General features: G+C 37.7%; 1 protein-coding gene across 3 annotated transcripts in view; it reads left to right on the top strand.

Moving 5' to 3' along the window:
* LRP2 (LDL receptor related protein 2) overlaps positions 1 to 13,010 on the top strand; it is a 177,741-nt gene that overhangs the window by 11,188 nt on the left and 153,543 nt on the right. For all 3 annotated transcript variants that reach the window (XM_074967509.1, XM_074967507.1, XM_074967508.1), the window contains exon 2: positions 11,832 to 11,939. In XM_074967509.1, the coding sequence (XP_074823610.1) occupies positions 11,832 to 11,939 (108 nt within the window). The remainder of the gene's footprint in view (positions 1 to 11,831; positions 11,940 to 13,010) is intronic.

Here is a 13,010-nt window from a genome sequence, read left to right as displayed (position 1 = left end):
ACATGACACATCAGAGTTATCTGAGCGTGGGTTTTGTCATTGTTTTCCACATGCTATACAGTTGTAAATACTTCCAATTCGTGGAGGTTTTCACACTTGGTCCCCCATTGCCCAATTGTTATTCTGTAGCAGCCTTGGGGCTATTAGCCAGTTTCATTCTTATGAAAATGCTTGGGATGCTTCTTTCTGTGAGTAGTTGAAGGTGCCTTTTACTTTCTTCCAGTTTGCTTGTTCTTCCTCCTCCTCATGTAATTTAGTCAATTAGAATAGATTTTTGCATATTTAATGTGCTTCACAACAAAGAGATTTTGAACAGCAATAGTAGAGCTCAGCAGAGTGTGCTTCACTAGAGATCCACAGTGTGTGCTTCACTTATCCAGCTAATACAATCACAGCTGATTTATATGGATTAAGATAGCAAATGTGAAGGCAACTGGTTAATATTATCCAATTTAGTGCAGAACATGTTATTTCCGTACAGTGTATTTGAAATCATTGACATTTTGTAAAGGCTAGTAGTTAATACCGGTTTCAGAGTAGCAGCCGTGTTAGTCTGTATTCGCAAAAAGAAAAGGAGTACTTGTGGCACCTTAGAGACTAACCAATTTATTTGAGCTTAAGCTTTCGTGAGCTACAGCTCACTTCATCGGATGCATTCTGATGAAGTGAGCTGTAGCTCATGAAAGCTTATGCTCAAATAAATTGGTTAGTCTCAAAGGTGTCACTAGTACTCCTTTTCTTTTTAGTTAATACTGAAAATTCTGACTCTTTAAAGTTAATCACAAAATAAATTTTGTAAAATAAGAGTACAACTAATTTTATACTGGACACCTTTAAAAGTACTTTTAATAAACATTTATAATAAAGAAAGTTTGTAAAGATAGATTCATGACAGGTTCTCTATGGTTTGATCCTCTTTTTTGTTGAAGAATAGGGGAAACTTCCTTTGATGGGCGCAGGCGCATGTCCTATATGGTTAAGGGATGTATACTTTAGAAGTAATGGGAAACTTTACCTTTTACATTTAGGTCATCTACCTATTACATTAAGCCCACATTAATAAAGATTATTTCTTATTTCTGCTCTCTTAAAGGATGAGGGTGATACAGATTTGCTGGTTTTTTTTAGTTCACTGGTAGAAACAAGCAGTGGATTTTTAAAGAAAACTTCATCATGATACTTTTAAAATGAATATAGAAGTGTAGTAAGATCAAAATGAAGATAAGAATATGAACCCATGCTATGTGTATACCCATGCATATACATAGGCATAATATATGATTTATTTTTAATTGTTAGAAAGCTTTTTTCACATTTAGTATTGGCATTGCTGATTAAGCATGACCTAAACTTATAAAAAAATCTTAATTTTTCAGTATTATTGGAATCAGTGATAAATAATATCCAGGTAGCTTAACACTTTATTCGAACACATGAACTTTATTTAGAAGTTGGATTGTTTTGGAAGTTGATCTCTTACTGGTTAAATGGTTCAATTATGACTTGTCTGAAAACCAAGAGCTTGTTCCCCATATTATTAGTTCAAATTCATATGTGGAGAAAATGAAAAATAAATAGATTTGTTAGGAAATTAATTTTAAAAGTTTTCTATTTTTAACAGGCTATTTGCATTTGTAGAATTTTTCAGTTAAAAGAGCTAAGTGAAGTTACAGAGGATGAGGATTATGAATATCTTGAATGTTGCTAGGAGGCATTTACAGTGTCATTCCTTTGAACTTCATGTCCTTAGGAGAGCTGAACTCGTTTTTCTTTGCAGGAAAGCTTTTCTGCTTAGTTTCAGTAGATTAAAATCCTGAATTTCTTTAATTCTAGGATTTATGTAAAGGCATTCGCAGAAATGAATCTATAGCCGCCCCTTTATGACTGTCTTAGAATAACTGGAAAATAAAAAGGTTATAGTTTGACATACATAAAATGACTCTATTCTAACTGTTAAAAGAGTTTGCATATTAATGGTCTTAAGATGACATTTTTTACTGAAGTTTTCCTTCCACATAGATACAGTAAGTGTGTGTTGTGTATATTCTCATTTCAGATTTATTTGCTGAGGGTGTATGTGGGTTGCATGTGCACACACACACACGCAAAATATGCACAATATTTTTTGGAATCCAGCATCTAGTAATGCAGAATATACCCTAGTCCTCTGGTGGGGTATATTGGCCTCGCTCCACTGACTTCAATGGAGCTATGCTGATTTACACCAACAGAGGATTTTGTCCCCTACATGCCTTGATAGAAATCCTTTGTTTTGTACTGCGAACACACAGTACTTTTTGCTAAGCTGTTTCAATAGAGGAAACTATACAAACCTGACATTGTCCTCTCTGAAACACTGTACTTCTGAATTTACCATGCATGATGTACACTTTTGCTTTTGTATATGCAAGATACATTGCATTAAGAACATCTGAGTAAAATAAGAATGAACAAAAGTAGGATCCTGGGGTCCCTTCTGAGTGTATAGACACATTCAGTGCAACTCCTTATGGAAACCATGACTGGGGGAAAGCATAGGTGTAGTTTGACTTCTATAATTTTTTTGGAGGGGGTGCGGGGGAGGGGAAGCTGTAGTCAGACCAACGGGGCTTCTTGTGGGGGGGAGGAGGAGGAGGAGGGTGCAAATTCTGCGCTTGCCCGAGGCTTTCAGTTTGGTGTCCATTGGGGAAAGGACAGGATTTGGCTCTCTCAAAGGGGCAGGGCAGCTGATTGTATAAAATCAAAACAGGTATCACACAGAGACATCTGAGATGGAAGTAATATCTGAGATGGGAGCAGTCTCTGCATAGCCAGGTGGGCTCATGGAAAGAAATGTACAAATAAGAGATAAAACAAATTTCCCCCTCCTATTATCCTCCTTCCCCCTTGCGTCCCCTCCTCCCACAAATATTCACAGCTGATATCAGATTTAGTAATATCAAATCAAATTATTTGACTTATTTGTGTGGAATCATCACAGTTTTTTTGGGAGGGAGACGGGCAAGAAATGACATTTTCTGCAATTTGGCAAGATATAAAAAAGGCTTCACCATTGGCTTTCTGCTTAATTTTGAGAAGGTCCCACAATTAAGATTGGGTAGCTTGACATCCAGCCGAAGATAGGGTTAGTGGAGAATTGGATCCTTTGCTTTTCAAGTTAAATCTTTCTTTTCCCAGCATATTGTATATGACCTCTGTCTCAGAAGTCTGATTTATTTCTGAAGTGTCCAAATCTTGCTTTGCCTTCAGATCATATTGTATAGCTTTATTCTACAACTACAGTCCTCCTTATTTTCCTAATTCTGTAGTATTCAAGTAGCAAATGGAAAAGAGAATGTAACAAGTGCAACACATTCCCCACATTAGCTGGAAAAGTACCATAGTAGCAGCTAATGAACAGCCAGTTAATATAACTTCTCATGGTGCTGAAGTAAGGTACTGTAAAATGAATCCATGCATCCATTTTGAAAAGAATCTCTACGATACAGTTCAAAGTGCCTGTGTGTTTCCCATGCTATATAATCAATAAGGAGCTGATTTCCGATGTGTAAATGCAAAATTCATCACTTTGAGACATCATGTGGCTTTTTTTATAAGCGTTTGAGATCCAAATGCAAATAGATTCCAGTCACTATATATTTAGGCATTTTGCTGTCTTTACAGATATATAACTAATTATCCAAGCACAATTAATGAATGCTGGAAATACTCATTTTAATTTACTGTGTCAGAACACTGTGTACAAGAGAGCAAAACAGAATGGAAATTGCTTTGGCCAAATGTCAAGTGGAATGTTTTCCAGTGTTCTGAAAGTCCAGGTGTACTCTTTCTGGACTGAGGTGAGGTGCAGCCCAAACGCCTTAACAGAATGAGAGAGCCATATTGTGATATGAAAAGGAGTACTTGTGGCACCTTAGAGACTAACCAATTTATTTGAGCATAAGCTTTCATGAGCTACAGCTCACTTCATTGGATGCATTCAGTGGAAAATACAGTGGGGAGATTTATATACACACAGAACATGAAAAAATCGGTGTTATCATGCATTCAGTGGAAAATACAGTGGGGAGATTTATATACACACAGAACATGAAAAAATGGGTGTTATCTTACGTATGTATGATATAACACGGCTGCTACTCTGAATCCTGTCATATTGTGATATGTCATTCATTTCACTGAGTCCTATATAACCCTAATTTCATTCAGTTACAGTACATTTTGGTCAGGCATATAACATGCCTAGACTAGCTGTAATTTGGGAATGAGACAGTCAGAGACAATCCCTCCTCCTCCCTTCAGAAAAACCCATGAGAGGGGTCCATTTGGTAGGAAAACTCAGCAAAGAGAACCTTGCAGAATTGGCTCCAAATCGATGGGGTAAAGGTCGGGTTTACCATGCTTCCTAGCAAAGGCAAAGGGGTTTCTGCCCCCAGAATCCACATATTCCCCCCCCAAATCTACATAGATTTCTGGATGGAAATCTCTGTTCATTCCGTGGGGCAAGTTCTGCAAAGCTCTCCTGGATGAGTTTTTCTTTCACCTGGTTTATTCTTGGACTTTCTGCAGGATAGGTTCATTCTCCCTTTAAACCCCAATGGTAACTGTGGTTAGTGTTGCAGGAGTGACTAACAGTATTCATCTAGATCTGCATGGTCTGACAATACAATCAACACCTGCACCAGCTGGAAATGTATGTGCTGACATTTTACCTATCCTTAGGGTGACCATATTTTCTCAAAGGAAAAAGAGGACACTCCCAGGCCGGGCCGATAATCAGTTGACAAGAGCAAATGGGACAAATGCCCAGTTTTCTCAAAAAAAAAAAAAAAAAAAAAAAAAAAGGTCAGGATTGCCGGGACAGGGCCTAAAAAAGGGACTGTCCTGGCCAAAATGGGACATATGGTCACCCTACGTATCCTGTGTGTAATTCTACCATTTATAAATTATATATACCAACAGTGCTGAATACCTGATTCATGTATACTATCACTTAGTGTAGTGAACTTGCAAGTTATGGCAGAATGCCTTTTAGGGAAGTGAAAGACGTAACACAACATGCATGTGGCATTCCTTGGTTGTTGATCTTGGACGGTGGGGAACTGGAAGCACAACACCTTCTATACTTAGATTGTAAGCTCTTTGGAGCAAGGACCATCTTTATTCTCTTTTTGTACAGCGCCTAGCATAATGGGGTGCTAGTCCATGATTGGAGTCCCCAGGTACAATACTACTGCTGCTCTACTTAGAAGCCCTCATACCCTCATTTCATAGCTCCGGCTCCCAATCAGCACAGCTCCCCGGTCTACATATTCCCTGGGATACTCCCTTAAAGGAAAACCTAACCCACAGCCTCATTTGTATGTGCAGATCTTCCGGAAGAGGGAGCAGTGTGGAGTGTAAGTTATGCTCAGATACGCACCTAAAGATTCTTCTATAATGATACTGTCATTTATTTAATTAATTTGTTTAAATCACTAATCCAGCACTGTAAAATAAATGGCAGTTTCCAGATATTCAGTCTAGGAAGACGTGTTTCCTGCTCCAAAGAGGTTGCTGTCCAAAGGTAATCTGTAGGACGTGTCCTTTAATAAGAAAGCACAATAACATGGCTGAAGGGTATTTTGTTTTAACATGATTTTTTGTTTGAATGATTTGCCTTTAACACCAATACATTATTTGATCGAGTATTTATTTTGTGTAGATTTATTATTGCAATGAAATATCAATTTAATGTATAAATGTGGAATTTAACAGCATAATTTTGGCAGGTACCTCTTTGTTTCTCATTATGGTCTACTCTATTTGCTTCTTCTGCATGTTTCTTATAACTTTAATTAGCAACACAATACTAATATTTAACATCATATAGTACGTAACACACACTAATGAATAGTCACCGACCTTTATATATTTTACAAATGGAGACTATAGCGGGGTGTACTTGCTCTTTAAAGTTAGGTGGGAGACCTTCCTGGGCCACTTTTACCCCATTCCAGGAACCCAGACAATTGAACAGGGGATGTGATCATGGAGGGGGACACTGCTTATACTGCTGGCTGTTTATGGCCAGAGACTGGTGGTCTGTGAGCAGGATGGGCTGGAACATCCCTCATTCCCTCACTACAGAGGGAACCTTGTCCATGGTTCAGGACAGTTCCCTTCCAATCTCTCCTTGAGAGCCACGAGAACAGGGTTTCTTGGGAAATGTTGTCCCCTGAGCAGTCATGACAGTAGTCCTAGGCTGGGGCTAAGCATGCTAGCACTTGAAAGGCCTATATAAATAACATTTTTCAATCAATCAAGATTGTTAGGTTGGCTGGGAGATGCAACCTCATTAGGAAATGAGACCTAGAATCTGCCAGTTTACTATTACTAGTACACCAAATAATTTTAAATAAACTAAGGTTTAAATTTACATGAATTTTTTTTTGAAATAGGAGTATCTTAAGTATTTAATAATCCGCAGTTTTCTTTTTGTGGGAAAAAGCAGTCTGGTGTCATGTTAGAAAGCTTGCATCAGTATGTGATCTTGGAGTGGGTTCCTGTGGTGGAAGAAAAGCAAGCAAAGGGTCTTAGCTGATTTATGCTTGCTTCTTTCTTGGAATTCATATGGAGTTTTCCTTGTTCCTTTATTATGTGAGAGAAGGTGAATAAAAATATCTAGTCTACCTCATTGAATGCAAACTCTAAGGCAGGGGTTGGCAACCTTTCAGAAGAGGTATACCAAGTCTTCATTTATTCACTCTAATTTAAGGTTTCACATGCCAGTAATACATTTTAACGTTTTTAGAAGGTCTCTTTCTATAAGCCTATAATATATAACTAAACTATTGTTGTATGTAAAGTAAATAAGGTTTTTAAAATGTTTAAGAAGCTTCGTTTAAAATTAAATTAAAATGCAGAGCCTCCCGGACTGGTGGCCAGGAACCGGGCAGTGTGAGTGCCACTGAAAATCAGCTTGCATGCCGCCTTTGGTGCACGTGTCATAGGTTGTCTACCCCTGCTCTAAGGCTTCAGGTCCAGATCAGATCCTATGTCTTTCTTGTAAGACAGCATTTGGTTACCTCCCTGGACAGCTTTTTCCAAATTTCAGTTTAGCGTGTGCACTGTGCATCACATTTGGGCTTGAATGTAGAAGGTTTGAATGTAGACTTTAGATTTCAATCTAAATATTTATCCAAATGTATATTAGGATTGAGTATGAATCAAATATGAATATGGGTCAAATATAGCATAGGAATAGGAAAGTCCTAACAAACTGCCTTTATGCTGAAAATCCATAAGGGATCTGAACCTACAAATTAAAGATAGCCTCCAGCTTCCAAAACCTCTGTGCTGAAAGGGCTTTGCACTACCCTCACCCACTGCCACCTGGCAGAGTTCCACATGGCCTAGTGTGGCATTGGATAGTGTCTATTAGCTGGTGAATGGAGCTTTACTACAATTCTCAGGGGGTCACTGGGTCTGTATTTAGCATCAGCTTCATTTAAACACTTTAACCCCATGCAGTCAATGGGCCAAATTCTCTATCCATTTCAACAGTGTAAATCTAGAATAACTCCATTAAAGACAAGGGGGATTACTCCAGATTTACACTGATGTAAATGAAAATTTTGCCCTAAATTGTCTTGGGGAACAATTGCATTGAATAATACAGCTATCCAGGCGTGGTATTGTGGTAGTGTAAGGCTTGATATTCTGCATCTGTTTTGGTACCATATATAGTTTTATCTTTAATATTGAATTATAGGCCAGGATTACTATGCCGTGGTTATAAGTATTTGCCCCCAAATCTTTCACTCCTCACAGGATCACTCTATGATGCTTTCTAATAGAAAGTCATAATCCTGCATTATCTTTTGTACAAGTAGCTTACTTTGTGCCATGGAAATTGGCCTTTTCTGTTTTGACCTAAGTGGATTGTGAATCCCAGACATCTTTACTCAGGAGACTATTACAAGAGAATCCCAGACACTGCTACAGAAGGTGCAGCAGCAGTTGTAGCTTAAGGACCAGAGACAGCAAGTCTAGCAGAAACCTCAGGAACAGTACTCTCTCTGTATATTTCCCAAGGGATACATTTTAAGCTATGGGCTGGATTCTTCAGTGCAATATTGCCTTATAAGAAAGTGGATGTGGTAGCTTTGTTTTTTCCAGTTGCTTTCTTGAATCCCTAAAAATTGAAACAGGCATTCATCAATTTTTGAAAAGTTAGAAGCCATACTATTTAAAATAAACAACAACCTTGGACTCTACTTTGCATGGGTTCTTCTGGGATTCACAAAATCTTACCATCTGTCTTTTTGGTCTGTATTTGAGTGATAGTTTCATCGCAGTTCCATGGGTAAAAAAATATAATCAAATTAAAGCAAGGAAAAATAATTCTCTAGATTTTGAACTTTCAAAAGTCACTTAGACACTTCATCTTAGGAAATATGAAGGAAGACAATAAAGACTAAATTTTAATGATTGATTGTGTATTTTTAAACCCAACAATATTTCCTGCAGGAATCTTGCTAACAGGATTCTGTTTGCCTGAAAGAAGTGTCTGGCTTTGTCAGCATTGCCATGGTAAATCAGCATTTCTACTAAAATTAGCTCATTAGTATTAATTTTTTGGCAGTCACGGACTAATTTATGAACTGTCTTACCATTTAAAAAAGGCACTTACTAAAAAGAAACTCTTTGATACAATAGGTTGTCAGTAGTTACTAACCCCTCAGTGAATCCAGTCTTCCACTTAATGTCAGTTAACAAGAGGACACCCCTTATCTTCTAACATCTCCCTCCTAGTGTAGAGCAATAGATTCTGCATCCATATGTGGCATAGCACTTACTAATGCAAGTAGTCCTGTTCACTTTGATGGACTACTCATGTGAGTAAGTGCTATTTGTTGTGAGTAATGGTTCCCGAATATGTCCCCAAATTAATACTTTAGTTTAACAAGGGTTACTGCCTCTTACATCAGTTCAGTCCTTGAACACAAACTATTATAAAGCCTTCAGAAGCTGGTTTTAGTAGATGATGTCAGTTTCTATTTTGAAACAAGGGGCATGTTTCTATGGGTTGTCACTTGGAGTTACTTCTGAAATTATTTTTATTCATTTAATCAGTCATTTTACTGTTAATTTTTTTTGGATGGTGGACATTTCTAGCAATGGATTCAATAATTGTGTGTACTCTGCATACTTCCTCCTTTTGATGGCCAGGATTTCTTTTGATCACAGTTTGAAAAAAACAACATACCTTTTAAAACCTTCTTGAGAAATGTCTTTGAACCTGCAGATTACTGTTACCTCTTTATCACCCATAATTTATTTTCAACCAGAGCCCTCTGCCTTTTTATTAAATAAACAATCATTTTGTATTATCTAATGTACTAGTACTTTTAGTACTAGTACTGAGAGCATACAAAAGATATGTGAAGCATCAGTTTGTTTTGATTTTTTGAAAAGTTATTTCAGAACCTCAGCCTTCAAGGAGAAATAAGCAAGCATGGAAGATTACATTTGAAAAGACTGATACCATAATTAAATGAATTATAATAGGTCTGCTGATGAATTGTATAAATGGGCATTGGTACAGCATTTACTGTATGTAGTTCTGAGTGATTTGAACTATAATTTTTAAAAGTATTACAGAGTGTAAAAGAACTGGTTGGTTTGCAAATACTCTTTACGTTCAGTTACAGTTTTTTATGCTGTATGAAGACTGCTGTATTTACAATGCTTTCCAAAAAGTGTAACCAGTGTTATCTCATTTTATGTCACCATAAGGATATGTTTAATAACTTAGTAGAAGAAAGACAAAAGAAAATATTAGTATTATAGACAATGCTTAACATTTGCTGGTTAATTATTTGAAACTAATGGTATAATATACAATGAAATTATTTCCCACGCTGTTTGTTTTTAAGCATATACTTTTCCCATTTAGAAACCTGAAACCCTTTGGATGTTGATTAAACTCTGTATTGTAATTTCTTTTTCAGTCAGGTGCTATTAGGATTCTTGTATTCTTGGATGCTTCTGATGCAATAAATGTAGAAACAGATTGTTTTACTTCCAATAATAGTTCTAAGTGATAAATTGTTCAATATATGCTGTGTTTAACAGTTAACCTTTAAAAAGGCCCTAAGAATCTCAAATTGAAATGTTGTCTTGTAGGGCAGAATTTAGTGAGAGGGTCTGGGATTCCAGGATGAACTTGTACATTCTTTCAGGGCATTTTTGCAAGGGAGGTTGTTGTGTTTTAAAGGTAGTTGATAAGAGACCTGCACCACCAACCCCAGACCTGCACCACCAACCACCATCGTACATTAGTCTATAGAAGGTATTTGGGTGTACATACTCCTGTACCACTCGGTACCACCATTCACCCGAGTGCAATTTTTGACCATTTGCAGGATACATTATAAATCAGGATGTCACTACCAGACAATCAGATTTGAACATTCCTTGCATAAAATAGCTTGCTTATATCCCTTAGGAATACATCACTTAACTGTGCTTATGTGACCGTGTTGGTATGTCTGGTTTTACATGAAAGTTAAGGTAACGCATTGTTTATTTATGTCACTGTAAATTCAAGAGTAGGTGTCTGTGCTTTATATTTAGTAAAGTTATCTCCTTTGGACAAGTCACTTAGAATAATTGAATGGTAATTTCATCACTTGATTATTAATTAACAGGAAATTGCTTTTTCTTAGATGTTCTAAGAGCTGATCTTTGCTACTAACTCTGTTCTTTCAGTATTCTTTGCTTCAGGGTGCTGACTGAGGCTATGTGAAATAGAACTTTGTGAAACTAATAAAGAGTTACAACTTCTCAGTTTTGGGGACCAGAAAATTGGCTAAATGTTCACCTCCTCTCCCCTATGACTTAGATCATGTTTCCCCTAGTGGCTATAAACAGTGTATTTCATTCTCTTATGGCATCAAGGGACTTCTCTAGACATGTTTGGTAAGGGCCTGATCCTGCTGTCCTCACACATGGGAGCAAGAACCATCTGATCAGGTCCTCAGTCCACTGACATAGCAAATAGGGTGGTGGCTTTTAGAGTCTGATTGACAGCAGGTCAGATTTTGATCAGTGAGAGAGTTTTAAAGCTCAGATTCTTGTTTTTAAAAAAGCTACTAAGATGTTCATTGGAGATATATTTTCCTCTGTACTGCAGAGAGATGGACTTTATATATTTTTTTATTAAAAAAAAAATCTGTGTCAACGTTTTGAAACCAGATACCAGTACAGGGCTGGCAAAATGAGATTTCCACAGCAGCTAAATGGATTAACTGATTTTTTGGGGTTTTTTTTTGTATTTTTCTTAAATACTCAGGAACTACAAGGGGGTGGGCTAATGTTTAGGCTCCAGAAATGATGTGGAAGGCCATTTTCCTCCTTCATTTAAGTCTGTATAACCTGAGTCCATGAAATGAAAATGGACATTTTTTGTCTTAGTAGGCTTCCATACCTGGCAAACCTTTCCTTGTTTTTTTTTTTCTTTTACCCTTTTGTTTGACTATTTAAAGTAGACTATTGAAGGAGACTATACAACAGGCTAGATAGGAATAGCCTTCTATATTAAGAGTTATTACACTTGAATGTTGGGTCAAATTCTGCTCTCTCTTACATCAGGGCAACCTTATGGAAGTTCAGTGGGCTTGCATGGGTGTAACTGAATGTGGAATTTGGCCCACTGTTTTACCTGAAAAAGTGTGTTTAAAATGATTGTTCTCAATGTGTCCCTGAACTGTTGATGGGAACAATCTCCCATATCTGTTCTGATATGACGCTATAACCAAGCTTCTCGATTTGCTGTTTGGTTGCAGGGTGTGAGAGTGGGCAGTTCCGCTGCGGGAATGGCCGTTGTATTCCTGCAGACTGGAGGTGCGATGGAGCAAGGGACTGTTCGGATGACACGGATGAAGCTGGTTGTCGTAAGTGGAATAGCCACTGCATTAATTCAAAGCATTTCCACTTTTTTACAGTATTCAGAATTCTCAGCTACCACGATGCTCATGGTGCACCATGCCATGATGAGGAGCCTCTTAATTCTTAGAGAGAGAGAGAACAAAGGTGGTGTAAAACTCTTGGTTTGGTGGGCAAGAGCTTTGGAATCTAATTGAGACTCATGTTTCTTGAGTTCTGTAGTACTGGTTCTATGGATATTAGAATAGTGCCAAATTTCCAGCTCACCCTTAGAAAGAGATTCAGGTCACATGCTGCACTTCCCTCCAATATCCATAGCCATATGTCTAATAAGGACATCTTTTCTGATGTCTGTGGACTCTAAGCATGTGTAGATGGCTAATTGATATTACTGCAATGAACCTGAATGGTGCACACATACAGACACCACAGTCTTCAGCATGGATATAACCTTTGGTATTCATGGCCACTCAAGTTCACGAGAGGGCATCATACACATTTAATTGGTACACTGTATCATGTATGAAAAAAGGTTCTGTGGCTCTTGACAGATTTCAGTTGAATCACTATGGAGATTTTTAAAATGTGTGTCTATTAAAAATGTTACAAACAAGAAGAAATGATTCCCCATTTTCAGAAACCCTTCTACGTTTTGCTATCTGCCAGCACTCTTCTAGGTTTCGGAACCCTTTGTGGCAGTTAGCCTATGCTACAGTTCGGCCAGGTTTTGTCCTTGAGTTGATTTGGAGTGAAAAGGCTAATTTACATTGTTTCCTCTCACATTGGCTTGGCTCTTCTCAGCTTGAGCCCTGCAGTAATTGGGGGGTAGTTCCTGCAGCCAGACTGGCTGATTTTCTGATTAATAGGTCAGCCAAGTGCAAAGCCAACGGTGTTTTGGATGAATATCTTGCATTAGAAATAACTGCCATTCTGAGTCAACTGGCCACGTCACCCAAGATATTTAAGTCTGAATGATTTCCTCTGAGACAGGAGCCATGGTGCTATTGAACAAACTACTGAGCAAAACTTGCATTAACTTCAGTTGGACCAGAATCTCACTCCTAATGTATTTCCCTAAA

Source organism: Natator depressus, chromosome 11 (genome assembly GCF_965152275.1).
Source record: "Natator depressus isolate rNatDep1 chromosome 11, rNatDep2.hap1, whole genome shotgun sequence".
NCBI lineage: Eukaryota > Metazoa > Chordata > Testudines > Cheloniidae > Natator > Natator depressus.
Note: the sequence above shows the minus strand (reverse complement) of the source record. Positions and strands in the feature narration are given on the sequence as shown.